General features: G+C 44.2%; 1 protein-coding gene across 1 annotated transcript in view; it reads left to right on the forward strand.

Annotated features, from left to right (window-relative positions):
* Positions 1 to 23,258, forward strand: part of SLC6A2 (solute carrier family 6 member 2) — a 1,509,850-nt gene that overhangs the window by 475,348 nt on the left and 1,011,244 nt on the right. Inside the window, exon 4 of the mRNA XM_086945193.1 lies at positions 12,513 to 12,750. Within this exon, the coding sequence (XP_086801319.1) occupies positions 12,513 to 12,750 (238 nt within the window). The remainder of the gene's footprint in view (positions 1 to 12,512; positions 12,751 to 23,258) is intronic.

The raw sequence follows: 23,258 nt of genomic DNA on the forward strand, positions 1-23,258 counted from the left end.
CCCTCCCTGTAGCCAGCTATGGAGACTAAATCTAAAGTGATGAAGGCTGGTAGATAGCAGCTGAATCTGACCTATGGCGCTACCATTAAGTAAAAAGTGGTAATAGCCATCGTTTAAGTTCTCTTGCTGTTTTTGCGCCGAGCAGTAGAAAGTGTACAGTTGTTTCATTTCCATCCATTTTGCAATCACAATTTCCTTAGTTGGCCTAATGGTAATTCCTTTTTGCAATGTAGTCACACATGGCAGTGCTCCCAATCTAAAATGCTTACACCATGCAAATCATATTTCTGAAGTGATGTCAGCGAGTTATGGTTCGAAACTATAACTGTTTTAAATTACATTTAACCTACTGATAATGGATGGTCTACAATATTTTTTAGCATAGTTTCTTGATAGTCTAATCAGCAGTATTCTTTGATGTAGGACATCGTGTTCAAGTCAATGGTATCCATACCTCTCCACATCAAATTCTCTGTAATGTCTTTCCCACCTAGACTATTCATTTTCACCTCCTATAACCTTCCCTATCCAATATTGACTTCACATACCCTTCGGCGTGTGGATCAGTGTGGAACCTAACCCAAAACAGAAGAGTGAGGAGAGCAATTGTATCTGATGTGTAATTCATTCCTATTCTATCCATAATAAACACACGTTAGTCACGTCTTTGGGGGAGTGACCTCTTCGCTACGCACCCGGATGAAAGGCCAGGACCTCACATAGGCCGATACAACAGGGCTGAAACATGTTGGCGTTCTAGGGTCATAGGACAATCACATCCTTACACCACTACATATATATCTTTACTCTCCCCTCTCACTCTTCTAATAAAGGATACTTTTAGAGTGGGTGAGGAGGAATTCTATCTTTAAAGTTACACCCCCACACACCCTATCTTCATAAGTGCTTCCTGGAACATGGTTGAGTCCACTCTGACCTTTAGGAGTTAGGGTGAACCTGATGATGAAGCATGCCACTACTAGTGTGGGTGAAGGTTATATAAAAGGGTCAATTTTCCTTCCCACCCATAATAGTGGCTGTTCTGTCACAAGGTCCCCCACCTCTGATTTTCCAAAGAAGCCGGACAGTCTCCGAATTGGATATTTTTTGGTTTAAATGTAATTCATTCTTAGCTTGCTTACCCTGAATCATCAGGATTCCTCGACCTAACCACAGCAGGAGCCTCGGGAAGCAATTTTCAACTTTTGGGTTAACATTGATGTTAACGCACCCTCACGGGTCTGTGCCATAAGTATTAGTAGCTGTTGCTCAGGATGGCTGCAGGATTACACTCAGTGCATCACTATCCAACTTACTCTTGCATCTCAGGTTGGCTGTCATCGTTTGACTCTTTCTTGAAACCATAACAGTTGGTGTTCTATCCTGACACCTAAGTAGGCAAAATATTTAACTCTCTCTAAAGCAGTTCCCAAATAATAAAATTCTGCCTCAGTTGGTGTTTTGGATTCATGACCTTATATTTTGTCTCCTTTATATGTATAGTTAGTTTTCTTTAATGGTAATAGGCTTCAAAGCTCTCCGGGTGATGATGTATAGCGACCATGGTTAGTGTCGAGGGCACTCCATTGCCTGCAAACAGGGGGATGGTCCTTTTATCATCACCCATTCTGGTAGTATCTAGATTTCATTTTTGTAAGTCGCCAAATATGCCAAAGCTTCATGGAGCTATCTCATTAAAGTAAGGAAGCTTTACACTGGCAGATCGAAAACGTACTTTTTTAAGAGCTTGCATAAAGAGATCAAAAGTGGGGATGTGGAAAGCGCGCTGTGGAGTTTGTTCCATTCACTGGCCCCTGACACTGAGGCAGCACTGTCTCCAAAAGGCTTTAGCCCGGGTTTTAGGGATATCAAGTAGGAAGGGTCCACTCGAGGGATGGGGGCCTGGCCTGCCCGTGCATTCTGAATTCAGAGGAAAAAAGTGATGGACAGCACCAGGCTGAACAGGTGTATTGTTACTACCGCCTTGAAGAGAATCCTTTTCTTGACAGGTAGCAAGTGCAAACGACTAAGAACTGGGCCGATGTGACGGTGGCAAGAGGTACCGGTGATTTGACGTTCAACAGTTTATCTGGAAGTCCTAGGTGGCAGATTTTATTAGGAAATCAGACCGGTGGTACTTCAAACACCACCGCAGTTAGTGAAGTTGGCTATACTTGTTTTCTGCACCTTTGCTAGCAGTAGAAAACAAGCCTGTACGTTGTTAAAGCGTTTAGCACTTCTTATCACTGCTTTCAATCAAGAAGAATTGCTGGGGAACCCAAATTAGAAAAAAATATGTAGTAACATCAAGGTTAAATTAGACATGTTACAGGAAGCTGCACTACGGAAAGTAGTCGAAAATATAATTATAGCCTTTGCATACTATTACTACAACACTTCAGAGAACGCCTGGGGAGCGCTGTAAGCTTTCCTCCCACACACATACAAGATCTGTTTTTAGTTCTGCCTGGAGGAGCAGGAAACGTGAACTATTTTTTCATTGTTCCATAAATAATATTTACAAGAAATGCAGGTATATGACGTTGAAGAAGGCACAGGACATTTTACAGAGCACCGCCCAAAATGTTGTGTTCTCATTACCTTTGGTTTTCTACATTAAGAACAGAAACAGTAGGTGCAACAGCAGCCTTTGTTACATCTTTTTGTCGTTAATTCAATCAACCAGCAATAATATCGCATCTATAGGCACACTTTAAAAGATGATTTAAAATACCTAGAAGAAAATCAAAGTGCGAAATAAGCACTGCTAAAAGCAATACGCCCTGCCATGCGTGTATTTTTTTTTTTTTGTAATGAAGTAATGAAAGTAGGCATTGGTCCACTAGTTCTGGCTCTGAAGTGGCCACATTTTTAAGTGGACGTGCAAAGGTGATCAGGGAAATATCACTGCCAAGACAAGTCTCAGAACACAAAAACAAGTACAATGTGGGACGCGAATTAATCAACACTAGGCACTACATTTGATTTGATTTTAAATGTGTAAAGCGCTCGAAAGCCCGGAGACGTCTTGGCGCTTCTTCTGTATTCAGGTGACATACTAGTTAGTCATATCTTTTTAAATGCTGTTTTATATTTCAAAAAGAGAATTTGGTGCATTGCGTCATACACCTGCAGTATGTGAGTCAGAAAAAAGCCCGTATATATATCTCTTCCAGAGTGAGTCACGAAAGATCCGTTTCTTCCACGTGATGACGCATTGATTTTCAAGAGATAAATTCGCATTCAGATGTTATTAATATAAACGTTTGGCATTAATTGAGAGCCCTACACGATCAGATTTACAGCCATGTGAAAAAGTTCATAAAGCCGACCTTTACACACCTCACTGTGGATGCCTATTCAGGGATATACAGGGAAATGGAAGAGTAATCCTTTGAACTAATGTGTATTTGCGGTAAATGTCCATTAAACCGCCATAAAAAATGGATTCTCGACTGTCCGTGCTACACTACAGAAATACTGACTTGAGGAAATTGAATCCTACTAGAAAGACTTCCACTGATCACTAAATTCCTTATACAGGCGCCTCTTTCCTAACAACAACACTAAAGATTTGTACACATATGTTGACTATTAAGCAACAATGTTTAACTTGTGCCGGTAGTTGCAGGGGATGGGTAGCGGAACTCATTTTTGGGGACTGGGATTTTTTTTTTTTTGCATCATCAGACTTCCAGACAGTGCAAGAGAGAGAAAGGCAACAATGGACGGAAAAAGCAGATGAAGATAGGAAAACAGTGACTGGGATTGGGGGCATGGGGCGAAGAAGAAGGTTGATGAAGAACCTGCAAGTGTGAGATAGAGACAGGAAGGGTGGGGCGATGGGAAAATAGGCATGAGGTGAAATTGCGATTCTCCTATTACCATGACTAGAGAATCTGGATTTCATTAAAGACACGAAGGCTGACATTATGCATAACACGTTTAATGCAGTCTCCAAGCAGCCGCATACATCATAAAGCAAAGGTTCCAGAACACCAGTAACATATAATAGGCATGAGCCAACAATAATCTGCCTCTTTTAAATGACATGAAGGAGAGGAGAGCACATTGAGATAGCACGATCAGCAGAATCTAATAATTATTAAATGGATGCAGTAATTTAAACGTGAGATGTTCGTTCATGTTGGGAATCTCTCCCGCCACTGTATGTGGCCGATGCTGACCATCGCTGGGTATAAGCTATCCCTGCTTTCTGTTGCTTGCCTCTACTGCAGAGCTTAACAAGGCACCACGTACAAAGGGAGGGAGGGGTAAAGTCACCTCGGACAATGGGAGGGAGAGGGGGTGGGGTTAAATCACCACGGACAACGGGAGGGAGGGGGTGGGTTAAATTCACCACGGACAACGGGAGGGAGGGGGGTAAAGTCACAGCAGACAACAGGAAGGAGGGGGGTGGGGTAAAGTCACCGCGGACCACAGGAGGGGAGGTGGGGTAAAGTCACCACGGACAACGGGGGGAGTGGGGTTTTGGGGTAAAGTCACCATGGACAACAGGAGGGAGGGTGTGAGGTAAAGTCACCACGGACAACTGGAGGGAGGGGGGTGGGGTAAAGTTACCACTGAGAATGGGAGGTGGGGTAAAGTCACCACGAACAACGGGGGCGAGGTAACGGCACCTTTGAGAATGGGAGGGAGGGGGGTAAAGCCACCACGGACAATGGGAGGGAGGGTGTGAGGTAAAGTCACCACAGACAATGGGAGTGAGTTTAGGGGGGGTAAAGTCACCACTGACAACAGTAGGGTGGGTGGGAAAGTCACAACGGACAATGGGAGGGAGGGCGGGGGTAAAGTCAGCACGGACAATGGGAGGGAGGGGGTGGGGTAAAGGCACAACAGACAATGGGATGAGGGAGTAAAGTCACCATGGACAACGGGAGGAAGGGGGTGGTAAAGTCACCATGTACAACGGAAGGGAGGGGGTGTGGGGTAAAGGCCCCACTGAGAAAGAGAGGGAGGGGTAAAGTCACCACAGACAATGGGAGGGAGGGGGTGGGGTAACATCACCACGGACAACGGGAGGGAAGGGGAGGTGGGGTAAAGTCACCATGGACAACGGGAGGGAAAGGGGGGTTAGGGTAAAGCCACCATGGAGAACAAGAGGGAAAGGGAGGTAAAGGTACTACAGACAACAGAAGGGGTGTGGTAAAGTCACAGCAGACAGCGGAAGGGAAGGGGAGGTAAAGGCACCACCGACAACAAGAGGGAGAGGGGTGGGGTAAAGTCACCACAGATGATGGGAGGGAAGGGGAGGGAAAGGAAAAGCATCACATACTATGGGAGGAAGGGGGTGGGGTAATGTCCCCACAGACAATGGGAGGTATGGCGGGTGGGCTAAAGTCACCACAGACAAAGGGAGAGGGGTGGTGTGAAGTCACCACAGACAACAGGAGTAGGGGGGGATGGGGTGAAGTCACCATAGACAACAGGAGGGAGGGGGTGGGGTAAAGTCACCACAGGCAACGGGGGGAGAGGGTGGGGTAAAGTCACCATAAAGAATGGGAGGGGGTGGGGTAAATTCACCATAGACAAAGGGGGAGAGGGGGATGGTGTAAAGTCACCATGAACAATGGGAGGGAGGGGAGGTAGGGTAAAGTCACCACAGACACCGGGAAGGAGCGGTGGTGGAGAAAAGTCACCACGGACAACGGGAGGGAGGTGAAGTAAAGTCACCACAGACAAAGGAAGGGAAGTGGGTGGGGTAAAGGCACACCAGACAACAGGAGGGAGGGTGGTTGGCATAAAGTCACCATGGACAATGGGATGGAGGGGGTTTGGAGTAAAGACACCACAGACAATGGGAGGTAGGGGGTGGGGTAAAGGCACCACAGACAATGGGAAGGGGTGGGGGTAAAGTCACCATGGACAACAAGAGGGAGGAGGTTAGGGTAAAGTCACCACGGACAATGGTAGGGAGGGGGTGAGGTAAAATCACCATGGACAACGAGGGGGGGGTAAAGTCACCACGGAAACCGGAGGGAGGGGGTAGGGTAAAGTCACCATGGACAACAGGAGGGACCGGATGGGGTAAAGTCACCATGGACAATGGGAGGGAGGGGGTAGGGTAAAGTCACCACAGGCAGCAGGAGGGAGGGGGTGGAGTAAAGTCACCACAGACACCAGGAGGGAAGGGAAGGTAAAGGCACCACAGACAAGGGGAGGGAGGGGGTGGCATAAAGTCACCACGGACAATGGGAGGGATGGGGAGGTAAAGTTTTCACAGACAACAGGAGTGAGGGGGTGAGATAAAGACACCACGGACAATGGGAGGGAGGGGGAGGGAGGGGGATGGGGTAAAGGCACCACAGTCAATGGGAGGGAAGGGGGGTGAGAAGGCACGGATTGCGGCAGGGTGGCAGGGGAAGGCACAGGAAGAAAATGGTGCTTACAATCTAAATAAAACATACTGTGCAACACTCAAACTAAAGGGCCCACTAACCATGGATGGATACAAATGACGACATGGCAGTCACAACTTATAAGGAGGGACTAACAAGTCTAAAACCAATCGGAAGGCAGCATTTAGGAACGACAAAGACACCACAAGCCAGTGAAAAAGATGGCTAGAGAGTGGGCGGAGCTTTCACGGATCTTCCACTCCATACTGAATACTGCATGCCTCGCAAAGTGACAGCGCATGCTCGCTGCCGCTATAGGCTCGACCTAAAAAGGTTCTTATTTATAGTTTTGAAGATTGACTACTCCATGTCAAGCATGGCGGATAGTATATCTATTACATTTTTTACAATTATCCCACCTGCCAACCTCTATACAAGGCCCACAGTCACCCAATGATGATTAAAATGCTAATACTCCAGTGTTTTTCAAACTGTGGTTCTATGCCTTATTTATCTTTACACACATTTGCTGAGCTTCAAAGACAGAAGTCAAATGTCAATCTGTGTCTTCTGACATGGCTGCTTATTTTTTAACAAGGCGGTTATGTTTACAAGCTCCTCGCACTTTGCAGTCAAAGAAAAAAAGTAAGGTGAATTATGTGACAATCTTGCTGCTGTGATACGGAGGATTTGAAAGGAAAGGCTGTAGGGGGTCATTTTCGTAATTCACAACAAAATGTGAATACCTGTAAATGAACAGTACACATTGAGCCATTAGGAAAGCCTAAATGAAGCATTTTTTTGTAATTCTGAAGTGTGATGAGAGTAAAGATTTGAGTAGGTTCAAAACAAATCAAGACACTTTACTTAGTGATGCACAAATAATATATATTCACTGAAACCTGATTTCCATACATTATCATTTGTGTGCAATATAGTTTTATCAGTTAAACTGTATATCTGTGCAAATTTAGTGCTCATTTGAATGGAAAATGTGCTGCCTTTAAATGACAGTGTGCTGCCACACGTTGCTTTAATGACATTAACAAATTTCCTGCTGATGTCCATTAAAGCTAGGTGGGTCACAAACATTTGTTGTTCTAAAAAGTGCTTTTTTTGTTGTATTCAAAATTTTTGGGGAAGCACTGTAATACCGAGTTTGTGTAGAATACTTCAGCCATACCCTTTAAAGTCTTTGGGTACCCCAATGCTCTCTACAGAGTAATATTCTAGTAATATTCTAGGCTCCAAAAACCAAAATCCAGTAGTTGAAATGCCATATTTTGTGCTCATGTCTTGATGATGATTCAGCCAGAGCTGTTTTTAATTGCGACCCCACACTAAGCTTGCAGAGGGTTGGAGTGTTACTGTTTCCCTTATAAGTTGCATTGTGACTAGTGTTATCTGAAACACTAGGACCTGTTAAAAGATGGCCTTATGTTATGTGGTCAGTTGAGATCTATTTGTTTATTGATCTAAACACTTAGGTTATCAGTTTTGCTACCTAGGTTATATTACCGTCGGTCATTAAGTCAATTGTGTTTAAATAGCTTTTTTTATAACTATAAATGTAAGCCCACTAAGCCCATTTTGTTTTTACTATTTACAGTTTGCTTACTGAGTTTCATAGCCTTTAAAGCCATTGTGGCTTCCTTTTTCTATATAAGCCTCTCTGAAAATATCCCTTTGTGGGATATTCAAGGTGTAGGTTGCTACTTTTCTATAAATGTTAACATTGTTTTAGTTTGCTAAATAATGGGCCTGCACAAAATTTGGATTATGCCAGAGTAATCAGAATAATTTCAGTAAATTTGCATGGAGAACTACCAATAATAATACAATTTTGTCTACTCATGCTTTTAACAGTAGTTTGGGAAAATAAATCCTAACGTAAGAGCACATTTTGCCAGCGCAAGAAGTTCCTCAAGCTACTGTTTATGTTCTGTTGCATTTAGCACAATTTTCTTTGCGCAAAATGCTTCCTGACGTCCATTATGAACGTGAGGGTGAATTTGGTGCTAAGAAACTAGTACTAAATGCCAAAAGTAAATTCGGAGTAGATTCTACCTCGAGTGCACATTTAGCATGTGCGATTGACTGGTCATGCTGCTATTTATGTTCTATGGCATTTAGCTCTGTTTCTTAGAGTAAAATGCATCCTAGCGTCAAAGTTTGATGTGAGGGGGCAATAAAATAGTGTTAAATCCAGAATTACTCCTATTACATAATTCAATGTATTTTGCAGAATTTTTGGGGTAATTCTGCATGATTACACTGCGTGGAATTACGCCAGTTATACCAACCCCCATTAAACAGCAATATGTTCAAGCTGTTGTTCAGAAGATGAAAATATGCATATGCAAAATAAGAAGGGGGGCAAGAGGGGACTGTTTCATTCCATGGCCACTGAGTGTGCAAATTACAACCTTTAACTTCATTAAATCCCTAAGCAAATTTGTGTAGACTTATAATGACATTGTGAATAATAATCTGTCAGGCCTTCATTCTGAGTGGCCTCTTAATAACGATTCGAGCAGGAAATAGGGCTTCTGTCTATACTGGTATTTCAGGCAATAATGTACTACCTCAAGATGTATTACAACATGTAGAAGTACCATTTACTATTTATGTCAAGCTTGGGAGAAATTGCCCCCAAAATATGGTCCATATTTTAAAGAAAAGACATGAATATGGGTGTGGTAATACATTTCTGATGTTATTTCTCATTCTGAAGGGGATCTCTTTGACTTGGCCCTTTCTGCAGAGGTGTCCCTAAACCTTTTGCATGTTTTCTGAACTATTTTTTTGTTGGCTTTTAGGACTCTGCTCACTTTACCAATGCTAATGAGTGCTACAGTGCTTGTGCTCTCTTCTTAAAACATGGTGAAATTGACTTACACCCAATGAGCACATTGAATTTACCTATAAGTTCCTAGTAATACATGTACCAAGGGCCTGTAAATTGACTTCGACTAGATTAGATCTTTGTGACAGGGGGTGAATGTTTCCATTGTTCAGCATTCCGTCCCTCATTTGTTCTTTTTGCTTTTGTCGCCCTAAGTGGGAAGGGTATGATCAGACGTAGGTCCCATGCTCACTGTGCCACTGGATTCAATCTATCCTTGATGATGAGTGGTGATACCCGAAACTGGTCCCAGGATGCTTTTTTCTGGTCTAGGGAGGACCTTGCTCAGCAATTCAGGCTGGACTGTTCCCATGAGGAGCACAGTCAAGACAGATTTGCGTATGGCTGGGTCCAAACTGGGGTGCCATAGTGATAAAAAAAATCAAATAGATTAAGTTCAGATCTTTGTGACTGGGGTTGAATATTTGCATTGTTTAGCATTTTGTCCATCATGTGTTCTTTTTACCAGTGGTACCCCCAAAACAAGACCTAGACCACAAAGGCATCCATGAATTAATCACTTAATGGTGTGCCATCACATGCAAAACTTTTGCAAATAGCTCCTCTCTTTTAATTGATGAGGCAGGAGGTACACCTATGTTATGCCATGTTTAAAAACATATGCCCAATCCCTTGGAAAAAATGAAGACAGTTGTGAGACAACAATTAACACACACCTATGTGCCAAATTCAGGTAGATAGAAAAAAGTGTGTGTGAGCGAGATGGCGCCTCACGGGCGCACCACCAACGGGAGCCTGGCAGGTACTCACCAGGATTGCCCTGATTTCATCATTGGCACCATCAAGCTCAAAAGAAAGACAGGTGTCCAAAAACAAACAAAACAGTATTTGTGAGGGAATGCAGTGTATAGAAACCATGAACAACACAAATTGTGTCAAACAACAAACATATAAAAGCCACAAACAACACGGAACTTAGCTTTATTCTGTCACTTTCGTGTTGGTTGCGGGATTTTCTTACCTGCCCTCTGAAGCAACCCCTCTCCACTTTGAGCTTTTCCGAGTACCAAGGCGCAGGCGCCCGTTTCTCTTTTACTCTCTCTGTTTTCAGAGGGGCAATGCGATCCAGTGCAGTCCCAACCGCTGCCTCCCATCTTTCCAGTGCCTTGTTACTGTCTACCCCCCTCCATTGAGGTGGCTAAAAAAGCCCCGCTGAATGCTTCCGGCATGACTTTCCTCCAGGTCCTGTGCTATTATGATTATATTTTAAATTGCGTGGACTAATCGAGACAATACGTCTACGTTTCGACCCTTAACAATTGTACCCTTATTAGGCATCAGAGGTGGGTCTTTATCAGGACAGGGGGGGAGGTGACACCCTGTTGAATAATAGAAGCCATAGTATGGTCAGAGGGGTGTGTACCTGGTGTCAGAAAAGCAAGAGATGCAGTGGCAACGTCATGCTTACCGAAGACTTGGGATCCTTATGAGTTGGCACCCAACTTGAAGCAATTTTGTAGAGGTGTCAGCCGACACCTCAGACTCACATCAGTGGATTGTGGTCTAAAAATAATGTGGAACAGTAAGCAGTATGGTGCATAGGGTGTAGCGATGTTTTAACTCATGAAGATGCCCAATGGGGTGACTACATACCCAGACATAAACTGGAAATCTGTCTTCACCAGCTGGTTGAAGTAATTTAAAGGAAGCCGCTGAGGCGATCAAAAGTACTATGGGGGCAAAACACAGGGGGGAGAGGAAGGTGGGGGCTACTGAGTACAGACTATTTGGAGGAGCCCTCCTAACTGTTACAGCTAGCAAGCAGTGATGACGTACCTCAAAAACCGTGGATTAAAAACAAGCAGAGATGGTGTGCTTTCAGCAATATCAGTCTACACCCGTGTGTGCCTAAGTGATTTAAAAAACAGGAAGCCAATGCGCCAATTGTTACACTAAAGCAATGATGGCGTACCTCAAAACTTTGGTTTAAAAACAAGCAGAGATGGTGTGCTTTAATCACTATCAGTCTACACCCCTGAGTGCTTGAACAATTTTTAAAAAACGGGAAGCCAATGTGCCAATTGCTACACTAAAGCGGCATCAATACGGAACGGGGTTCTAAATCAAGCGATCCATACTTGTTAAAAGATTTGATGTGCTATAAGCAGTGAATGAAAGGCGCCAGAGGTTAATTTAAAGCGACTTCATTAGAAAGGGGAAGAAGCTCGGGAGAGTCTTTAAACAATGCCATCCGTACTCGTGAATTACGCTGCCTGTTCACAATGCAGAGAGGCGGGGAGACGCGTGCCAGCTTACTTGAAATAGACGTCCTCATCCGTCAGAAATATGATTAGGACATATTTACCTTAATGTATTTAATACCTTGTACAAGTCAATTGACCTACCCTACAGAACCACTCTTTTCTGTAGTGCACTTCGCATTGCAGCCTCCCAGCTCCATCGAACCGCCAGTGTGCATCCATCCCCGACACAGGAGTTTGCATCACAAGCTCTTGTCAACAGCAACCTCAATACCAATGCAGGACTCTGCATCACAGCCTCACTGCCCCTCGGAACTGCTGTTGCGATGCATCTTCAACACTAGAATTAATGCACTTTGTTCAGTGGGCCTAACTTGACCCCTGTATCTGACCCGCACTCCATCGCTGTTGGCCCAAATTTGTGACTCTGTCAGAGTCCAGCATGACCAAATTACCACAGTTGGCGCTTTGTGCTTCTAGGCATTATTTTCACTTACATATTTAAAAATGCATATCTCCTGTGCCACTGATTGTATTTTTATTTTTTTGGTCTCAAATCGTTTATTACATAAATCTCTCCTTTTCTAAATTGGTGTTGGTTTTTTCTTGTGTTGAGCTTTCACTTCTTACTGTTTAAATGTGCTGCATAAATACTTCACACATTGCCTCTAAGTTAAGCCTGATTGTTTTGTGCCAAGCTATCAGAAATTTAAGCACAAGTCATTTTGGCGTTTGCATATGTTTCACACTTACCAAAATTGAGATTGCTGCTTGAGTGAGGTTTCATCCTACTCAGCCAGTAACCCAATTTCAAACAGGATGCATATTGGATTACTCATAAAACTGCAGTAAAACTGCATCCTGGACATCACAATACCTGCAGTTTGGTAATCATGGTTGTGGAATTACTGCACTGGAATTACCTTGTCACTTGTGATGGAGGGTTCAGTCTATAAATTCTTCACATAATAATTAATGCACTGTTTGGAAGCTTGACTAAGATGTGTTTTTGATTATTGTTTCTAGGTGTGGGCTACGCTGTGATACTTATTGCTCTGTATGTGGGATTCTACTACAACGTCATCATCGCATGGTCCTTGTACTACCTATTCTCATCATTCACATCAAAACTGCCCTGGACGAGCTGTGGTAACAAATGGAACAGCCCAAACTGCACTGACCCCAAGCTTCTCAACGGGTCTCTTCTAAGCAATGGTACCAAGTACTCCAAGTACAAGATTACACCTGCTGCCGAATTCTATGAGTAAGTACCACCATTTTATCTGTCATCTGCTTGGGGTTATCCCATGGTTGAGTACCCCAAGGAGGCTTATCTTTCACCAAATTGTTCTCTAATCAATTACAAGTGGGATCCATACATTTTTGTGAATTGTGAATTTGCTTCAAGTGCATGTAATGTGAACAAATAATGTCGACATTATGCGTCTTCTGTTGAGTGAGTGAACATTTAAATGGGGCAGACTAAAGACATAGCTGCCTCTCTGAACCTCATCTAGGCAGAGAGAGGAGAGTATGTCACACAGATGAGTCTTGAGGTCAGCCTATTCCTAACTCCAAAGTGACACTCTTCCAGGTTCAGATCATTTTTTAATTCCAAAGTGCTGGCCATAAAGTTGAAGTCAAGAATGTTAGCAGGAACAATTCAAATATATATTGAGTATATTTATTCTGAACATAGCCTCAGCAGGTGGGTGAGCAGCCAACAACAAATATTTGTAGTGCGGTGTTGTGGAGGTCAACACACCATAATCAAGTGGCAGAGTAATTTAGATAATACATGCTCTTTGACTCCTAATAATGAAAGACGTTTGACCCAATACCCCATCTGTAGCCCCTCAAAATCCTCCTTTTATTGCTGAGAGTCTAAGGTAGGACCAAGAAGTGGAAAGTGCAGGAAGTACTCATGGATCCCACAGGCTAGCTTTTTTCCTATTCCAGTCATTGCTTTCATTATCCATGATAGTAGAGTAGCAAGAGAAGTGCCAGGGGAACCGAACAACAGGCCAGGGTTAACAGCTACTGTCCATGTCTTAACAACCATATGTACTCTGTATTTCCAGTAAGTGTCTGCATAGTATTCTGAATTCTGGAAATACATGGTCTTGTACAGTGCTTAAGATGATCTAAAATGGTTGGGGGAGGGGGTCTCTAAATGGTGTGTGGCTAAAGAAGCATACGTATTTATTGTGTCCAAGAGGTGTGGACTATATGGATGAGGGCGCAGCCTAAACAATTTGGCCTGGAATCGTTTGCTTGGCACAGTGTTCCACCATCAGGTGTTTAGGACACTCCAAGTAAGTTGTATGTTACTGCATACAGACATCACACAGCAATGAGCACATGCCTAAAACAAGGCAAACCTGTTGTTCTTTGCCAGTTCTTGTTATGAGCATCGGATAATTAGGTAGCAACAACGACAATGGTGTGAATAATGGGAAATTAAATTTTTGTATTCTGAAAATAAGGTCCTGAATTAAACATTACGAAGATCTGTAGAAGAGGTAGTGGTCTTTGAAGTGTCTCACTCGCCCTTCCTTTCCTCTTCATAACACTTTCCTCTGCAATCCCTCTTGCTACGTTAGTCAATTAAACATTTTTGTATTACATCTTTATGAAATCTTCCATCTGCATAGTGTCAATATTTTAATAGCTAACTGTACCTACTTTGCATAGTTTCGAATTTACTATTTCCACAGAAGAGCTCATAGCTCTAGGTGTTCTGCCGAGAGGCCAATGACTGGATGGATATGTAGTTTGAATACTGTTAACAACCTCTGTCAGACATTGTAAGAAACCTGCACTGCCTTCAGCCTTAATTCCAGAGCTCTGAATCGTGCCCTGTCATGAGCACCCATGCACACCCTGAAATCACCCAGACAACTATAAGTGATTTAGTTTAGAGTATGCTCTACACAAGAGTGAAATGTTGCCTGAAAGAAATTACAGCAACCCAATAGCTTGAAAATGCAAATACGTTTAGCTAATGCAGAATGATGTAAACTTTGATTTGCAAACAGGGATCCTGAAATGGATTATCTTACGTGTTTTTTCACATATTGTTGAGAAATCAACCAGTATTTTCAACTTTAATTTTAAAGGCTTTGATATAGGTCACGGAAAGGACCCCGATTCAAATTTCGATTTTAATTTCCACTGGGTCTGAGCACTGGCAGGACCCACCACCAGTGGCGGCTGGTGAACTTGGAAAGTGGTGAGGCGAAAGGCTCTGCGGACACCCATTTCAAAAGTCCCTGCCTCTCTACTATTTGGTACTGTGCTCCCTGAAGTGCAGATCTCCTCAAGCTCCGAGCACTGGTGTTTTTGATACGGCATTGTGCAAAAATAAAAGAACACATTTACACGTACATTATCACTGTTAGCTTAGACATAGCCTTAAGTCCCCATTACATGTTTCTCACCCCTCTGAACATTGCCTACGACAGATAAACTATTCCCACACAAGTTGCTCTCTAGCTCAGCAGCATAACTATTGTGAAACCTCTTACTAGAAGATGGTAAATGCCCAAGTAAATGTTAGCATAAATCACAAATCTCACCTTTAGTGCATGTTTAAGCATGGCCACAAGTTTGCCACAATTGTTTGAAGGGCACCTCTGAACCTCACACATGATGCCCAAATTCTTTCCATTAACCACACAATAAATCCAAACTTGGCAAACCATGCAAATCAAAGAGAGTAGCCTCTTTCCATAAAATCAAAAGCCCTTTGGAGCCTTCTCAGTGATAAAAGAAGGCACTATACAAGAGTTACAATACCAAGAAATGCACTTGCTGGCATAGCAACAAACTATTATCCTTGCTAGCACTGAATGTGAATTGAGGATTGTTCAGTAACTTTGGGGCTGTACAAGACTATTCTCCTAAGTTTCTTTAAAGTTGGTAGTACTTTTTTAATAATGTCAGATAGTAATGTACTTCACAATTCACTGCTGCTGGAGTGATATGTAACACATGCTATACAATATTGCCCCATACTATAGGTAATGAACTGATGCAAACAGTGTTCCAGACATATAACATTTCATTCACAAGCACTGTATCCTGATGTTCACCCAGTTATACAACTTTCCCCTGCAGCAGACAAAGCCAGTGAAATCCTGAGTGCATTGCAGCAAAGCGGCGCTGTGCAGCGTAAGTAAGCATGGGCGGAAAATCCGTTTCGCTCGCGGATTTTGCGGATTTTCGGTAAATTCGCAATCCGCGAGATTTGCGAATCTCCCGCAAAATCCGCAAATCCGCGAGTAGCGGATTTTGCTCGCACTGTTCGCACTGTTCGCGTGAGTTCGCGCCCCGCGAATAAGTGCAAAATTGCAGAAATACGATCTTAGCAAAACTGAAACTACTTACCAGGTTCAAAAGTTCAGGCTCATCATTAGTAGCCATTTCCTGTAGTGCTTCCTGAGGGGCCCCTCCAGAGTTCAGTTGCCAGTTGAAACTATTATGTGACCCTGCTCTGAACCTCAGAATAGTTACACATATGCCACAAAGGTCCTGAATTACAGCTAAGGGAGACAAGCAGGAGCCAGGCTGGAAGTTCAAATCCATTAATCAGCCCCTAATTCATTATTGTCAGTTGGGGCAGGGCAGGTGTTGTAATTAATTTTGCAACAATGAAAGCACTTAGCAAGTGCAAAAGATCACTAATCAGGAAGCACTAAGGAAGCAGGTGCCAGCTAAAAAAATATTCTGTGACACATTAATCAGCCCCAAATTAATTCAGGTCACTTGAGGCAGGGAAGGTGTGCTTGCGTTGCCACAATAATGTACACTGACTGGACAACCAGAGGGTGCTGTGATGAAACAGAGGGTGGCATGGGTGGGCCAGAGGGTGGCATGAGTAGTCAGAGAGTGGCAGTGGTGACAGAGAGTGGCAGTGATGAAGAAGAGTGTCCCAAACAGGCTGGACACGTAGAAACAACAAGTTCGCGAAACTTGCGACCCGACAGGTAAGTTTGCAATTTGCGAAATTGTACAAAACCCTCGCGAACTGGCAGAAACCCGTGCAAACACAAAAAAAAAAAAAACGCAAATTCGCGAGAATTCGCGGATTTTGCGGATTGCGAGTTCGCAAATCCGCAAAATTCGCGAACGCGAGATTCGCTAAATTCGCCCATGCTTAAGCGTAAGCCCAGATGTAGAAACTCAGTATGAACTGAAACAAGATGCGGGACAATAATTGCTAAAAAACTGACTTGCCACACGAAAATCACAACTAGCATCGTCTCTATATTGGTAAGGGAGACTAGGGCCACAGTCCTTTGTAATATTGGAAGCGAGCACACTGTTTATTGCACACGTGAAACGGAGATAAGCAGGCACACAGAAAGATGCAGTTGTAGCAGGAACAATGTAGTGGCATTAACTGTAGTATCTCTGCACTTACATAAAGGTTTGTCAACTTCCTCATGGTTCTTCAAGCGCACACACACAAACAAGTTGCAGAGTCAAATATTGTCAGGCACTGACGAAAATGTTGTTTGCACCGGGCATTTTTGTGCCCATTTGTGCCAAGGTGTACATGTAAAGTTCTGCACCGGGTGTGCCCTAACGGACTGCACTGAAAAATCCATTCTACCCTGCAATACCCGTTATTCTAAACTGAACTGTCTCATTTCCCCAAGCCTAAGCAACTAAGCTACACAATGGAGGCAGTGCATTTTGATTGCTTAAGTCGGAGTTTTAGAATTGAAGGCCAAGAGAATTCAAATTTCTTGAATCTGTCCAGCCACCAAAAATTCTATTTATGCATTTTTGCACAAAAGGCTTGCCCACAGCACCATGTGTTTCTCTTTCGTACTTTGGGGGCAACATTGTGCCGTTTGGAGGCCCAATCCCGAAGCTGGCTTATCGTTATGTAAAATGAGCACAACACATAAATAATAAAAGGCACATCACGTCCAATGCACATTTTCAAGGCAAATGCTTTTCTCTGCTACATTGTACCACGCAGCCTTCGGGTTTCAACTGGCTCTATTTCTAGGGCTCACTTTTAGTTCAATAAATATATACCGTAGTTCCAAAATCTATACAACATGTCACTACTGTTAACATTGCTTCCAACCATTTGTGCATACGGCTGACAGCAAATGCCAAAATATGATAATTTCCTACCTGGCTCACTGTTTGTTAACTCTTGGCAAACCAAGTTCAGGAAAGTCGACTTGTAAACCTTTGTTTAAAGGACACGCATGCCACCGCCGGAAGCTTGCCCACAGCTGGTTCCATGTGTTTGCCGGGCCGGGCCAGGCCTCTGTTGCAAGAAATGAGATAAGGCACCGTTTGCCTCGGACTTCGTCAATCAGTCTCCGAGAAGATCAGGCCGCAAACGGGCCACGAGGTCAGCAGCTCTCTTCTCTCTCCACGCTGTTGTGTGCCGAAGAGGAGAGGGGGGGTGGACGGAAGAGAGAGGCTGACGCAGTTAAGGCAGAATGGCCAACTGTGTGCGCGGTAACCAATCCTGGCGCAGCATTAACAGTGCCATTGCGCCAGGATTGGGTACGAGCAGGGCTAATACTGCCCATAATGAGACCCGGGGGAGCCGGGTCCCTGCCTATCTGACTGCTAGAGGTGGAGGAGAAGGAAAGGTACTGCAGCGTGTGTGCGCATGCGTGGGCAAGTCGTAAAAAAGACTAGTCCAAAATGCGCACACTGCTGCTGCCCTGGCTGCCATCCTTCTGCTCAGCTGCACACGCACGCAGCCACACTGCCTGTCATCACGCACTGACACTGCCACAGGCCCGCCCCCACCCTTCCGCGATGATGAGGTCAGCTGCAGTCCGATGAGTCATGATTCTGTGACTCGTGCTACACAGTCTGGACCGGTGACAGCGCTCATAATTGAATTGTATTTAATTGAAAGCCAATGCGTGACAGACAGTGACGGTCGTCCTGGCTAGTGGGGCAATGCCCCAACGCCCCTAATGGACGCACCGCCACTGCCCACCACACTTAATCAATGAATCAATCAAGTGGCTTGTAAAGCGCGACTACTCGCCCTTAAGGGTCTCATGGCGCTGGCGGCAGGGAGGGTCACTTAAAGCCCTGGTAAAGCTTGGTTCTGTAGCTTACTGCAGGAAAATCAAATGCAGGGCTAAATACCCTGCGCTGGAACATAGGCAGGGTAATGTTAAATGAAAAACATCATAATACATATGAGACGGCGGGATTTTTGATCTCTTATCTGATCACTCTAGATCTAAATCCCCATTTAGGTCGACTGAACCTTTGTTGCCTGTCATAGAGTGAAAAGCAATCCACTACCAGGTTAATCGATCCAATAATTTGCACAACTCTGAAGAACCACTTACCACGAATAAGTTTTAAACTTTTATTATAAAGCCAAAGATAACTGGAGATACAAACATCTCAATATAAGGTTCAAGAGATATACTGGTATCAAGACAAACATGAATTCTCTAAACGATTCTTAGGCGACAGAAAAATATCACCAAGACTAATTCAAAGATCAGCAGGTTTGCAAGAATAGACACAAGTTGTAACTTGAGCGTCATTTACGTAAAGGAGAACAAATCCAGGTTAGACTGTCCCTACACTAGACTAAGTGACATCCCTACTTAGCAGAATCTTAACCTAAAAAGGTGTCAGCCGTGGTGACTTCCAAAGAAGTGCACTCACTTTCGCTTAGTCTCCGTTGTAAATCTGTGCATCGCAGTTGTGCCCTCTCTGCCTACCCATCCGCTCTCTAAGGTTCCTCAGGCCATCTACTCTAACTCCACCCCAGGGTACTGTCCCTAATACAAAATCACAATTACAGTTGAAACGCCCCTCAGAGACGCCCCTCACGTACACCTCTCACGTGGTGTCGGTTCTGGCTTTTTCCATACTGATACTCCTCTGGGCTTCTTGTTAGCGTTGACCTTGCTTCTCAGGCTCTTCTCGGCCCGCCGGTACCCCCCAGGAAATTCCTGAAGCCTCCTCCAGGCCTCTGCCTGTCTCCCAGAACAGAGCTCTATTCATCACTCTCTTGATTGGAACCCCCTCACACCTGCAAACAGACACCCATGAATTGGGCCCCAAATTCCGACCTCCTGCTTATCTTCCAAGTCGTAAAACTTCGAACATGGTCTGCAATTTATGCTTAACAAGACTCGATTTTAACTAGCACATGTAGATCAAAGAAACAACTTTATCTTTCCAGGCCTACTAAATTACTTGAAACAGGCCTGCACTCTGTGAACCTTTATTTCTTAGCCTAAAACAATATTCTAACCTATTACACTCTGATTATATGAAACACTTCTATAAAACATAACTTTAACGTATGATCAATAATATTCTGAATAGTAATAATCCATCTTATGTGAAACTGTGAAGGCACGTTTTTGTTCTTCATACATTTCCATGAGGCCTGCACATTTCTACGTTTGGCAACATTACATTTTCTTCTGCAACAGCCACATAACATGGAATCTAATAGCATTCTAACATTTCTAAACATTGCTACATTAGCTTCACAATCTAAAATATGCATTCTATATTAATTAAACACTCGTGAGTATGTGCATTCTATATTTTCGACACTCTAATGTGCTTTAACTAAGTTTGTGCTTCTTACATGTAAATATGGTGCACTTCTACATTTTACTCAAATTGCGCTCTCTCACATATTACATTCATTACTCTACCATGACTGAAAGCTGTCATTGATGGTATTCATTTAGAAGAACGTCTGCCCAAGAAAACTGCGTTTGCAGGTGATAATGGATAAATACAAGTCGAGCAGCAAACCTAGAACCAGCATAACATTTCTAAATTGAAAAATACTTCCAGAGGCTAATTAGAAATGCTTTTTTATGGATATCATGTTTTAAAAGCCTGTTAGCTATTTTATGTTTGTGTTGAACAATTGCTTTCAGAACCACTGAAACCGTGTTTGGAATAAAATACTATACTTCCTTCTTTGTGTCACAGAGAGAAGTCTGAAGTTGTAAGCATTTGCCATCATGGCCTTTGACCAACACAAAAAATCTAAATTAAATCATGTGGCTGTTTTTAATTCGTATACCTTCAAATGTGCAACATGGAATTCGTTACTATTAGCCATCCAAAAAGAGCCCTTTTTGTTAACTATGAAATGTATGCTACGTCTGGACATGTGCTTATATCAAAACGGTAATATTCAGTCTGCGCATATTAAAGAATTATTATAATACTTGGTTGATTGATTGATTACCGATTGATTAAATGATTAGAATGACTGAATGAGGATTGTCTGAAGTGCTTTCGAATGTGCTAAATTCTAAAGTTTTCAAAAATCTTTTGAAAAGCACATGCTTACATTCTCAAAGCAGATTGTGGTTTTCCTTTACAAGGTAAGCGTTTTTTTTTGCCAATAACTTTGGTGCCGCTTGACGCACCTTCATACATTTTTTTAAACGTTTACCCTTTTAGGAATAGGTGCTGTGTTGAACGTTTCAGGGTGATCGTCAAGCAAGGGCTAAAACATAAGGGGGGTCCTAAAATCTGTTTTCCCCATGCATTTTCCTGTAGGAATTTTGAACACTGCTACAGTCCGAACCGCTGATCAGATTTACACTAAGTTTGGCAGAAAGCTAGATGTGGGCCCAGAAAGCATGATTCTGTGATTTGGTGTAAATCCATTTACTAGTTTTAGAGATATTTAACGTTAAAAAACATATGTATCTGGAGACGAGGATTCTTGCAGTGTACTTGGGGCTCCAACTGAAATTTGACTGGCTGCCAACACTTCCACCAGCAAAGTGTTAGCAACCATCTTGGGATTCAGCTTGCAGCTGAGTCCCCCAAAAATGTAAAAAAGAAAAAAGAGCACAGGATAGGAATACCCTGACCCCCAGATATTGTGAGGGGGTCCCACAGGGACCCGGCCGGGGGTTAAACGCATGTTTTTAATTCAATTTTGGTGCAAATGTAGGTGTTTTTTTTCAGTAAGACCCCTAGTGGGCCAAATCCCAGGGCATGTACAAAATGAAGGAGGGGGTTTCATGGGTCTCCTCTCCTGAGATTTATTAAAACCCCAGGGTCCACAACCTCCTTGAAAATAAAATATGCTGGGAGAACCCACATGGATCTCCCTTAGCCTCCGGGACTTCCACTTCCCCGGGGCTATAGGCAAAGGAACGGGGCATGCAGAGCCCCCAGCCCCAAGAACTGCCACCTCCCTGAACTACATAATTACATATAGGGCTATAGGAGGCCTGTCTAACCCCCTGGTGTACCGGTGACCGCTACCCCCCCAGGCTAAATTAAAATGCATAGGAGGGTCACGCAGACCCCCTTGCTCTGAGGACCACCACCTCCCCAGGAGCATACCTTTAGAAAGAGGGAGGGGGCCAAGCAGCCTTCTCTCCCGGGCCATATAAGGCCCGGGAGACGCCTCACTGGGGCAGCCCAATTTACTGAAAGGAGGGGAGCTGTAGGGCCTCCTTTCTGGAGCCATATATAGCGCTGGCGACTGTCACACCCCACGGCTGGCTCCTGCTATGTCCTGGGTTGCCCACCCCAGGATACTGCTGTTTGCTATGGTTTGGCGGAATCTTTACCGTAGCAAAATGTACTCCGCTTTGAGCAAGCGAAAGCATTTTGCTCTCGCTTTCTCAAAGTGAAGCACAATCGCTTTTACATACAGGGAGCTGCATGTTAACAGCTCCCTATGTGCGAAAGAAATTTCAGCTCCCACAGGAGGCAGGGAGACAGCAGGGACCCTGGGGCCTTGATGCTCCCCCTGTGGACTCCAATATTTCTAGGTGGGTGACCTGGGTGGGACCAGGGCACCCACACTAGAGGCTAGGCCCGGAGGCATGGGATCCCCGGGGCCAAACTCGGCCCAGGAGGGGGGCCGAATGGCCCTCCACCCCTTTATTTAAAAAAAAGAAAAAAGCTGGGCCCCAGGGGCTTCCCTTTAATTTGTAAAATATTTTTTTTTTAAAGGCTGCGCCCCATGGGTTGGGGTCCTGGGGCCCGAAATCGGCCCAGGGACGAGGGCCCGCAGGCCCCCATTAAAAGAAGGCCTGGGCCTGTGGAATGGGGTCTTCGTGGCCCAAATTGCCCCAGGGAAGGTGGACCGAGTGGCCCTCTCCCATAAAAAAATTAAAAATTTTACCAGAGGCCCCTCCCCCTTTCTCCACTACTCGGCAAACGTGCTGCCTTGTGCTCTGCTGGTTGGGGGATGAAGTCCGCTTAGGTGCTGAGGGTTCTTGGGGGGCCAGGAACCATTCTTTTACTTCTAGTAAGTCCCAGACAGTGGGATTGCTGGGAGGTCCTTGGAGGCGAAACCCCCTTTCTCCACCACTCTGTAAATGCAACTCCTGGTGCACTACTGGTTGGGGGATGAAGTCCCCTTGCCTACTAAGGGCCCTAAGGGACCAGAAACCCCTCCTGTCCCCTCCAGTAAGCCCTACACAGCAGGATTGCTGAGAGATGGTCAGGTGCCAGGCCCCCTTTACCAACCACTTTGCAAGCACAAATTCAGGTGCACTAATAGTTGGAGAATGAGGTCCCCTTGAATGCTGAGGGTCATTGGGGGGCAACAAGCACTCCTGTTACCTCCAGTAAATCCCTCACAGCAGGATTGCTGGAAGGTCTTCTGAGGCCACACACCCTTTCTCCACCACTTTGCTAAGGCACCACCTGGCACACTACTGGTTGTAGGATGACAACCTCTTGGAAGCTGAGGGTCCTTAAGGGCCATGAAGCCATCCAGTTACCTCTAGTAAGTGTGACATAGAGAGA

The sequence above is a fragment of the Lissotriton vulgaris genome, chromosome 12, assembly GCF_964263255.1.
Source record: "Lissotriton vulgaris chromosome 12, aLisVul1.2, whole genome shotgun sequence".
Lineage (NCBI taxonomy): Eukaryota > Metazoa > Chordata > Amphibia > Caudata > Salamandridae > Lissotriton > Lissotriton vulgaris.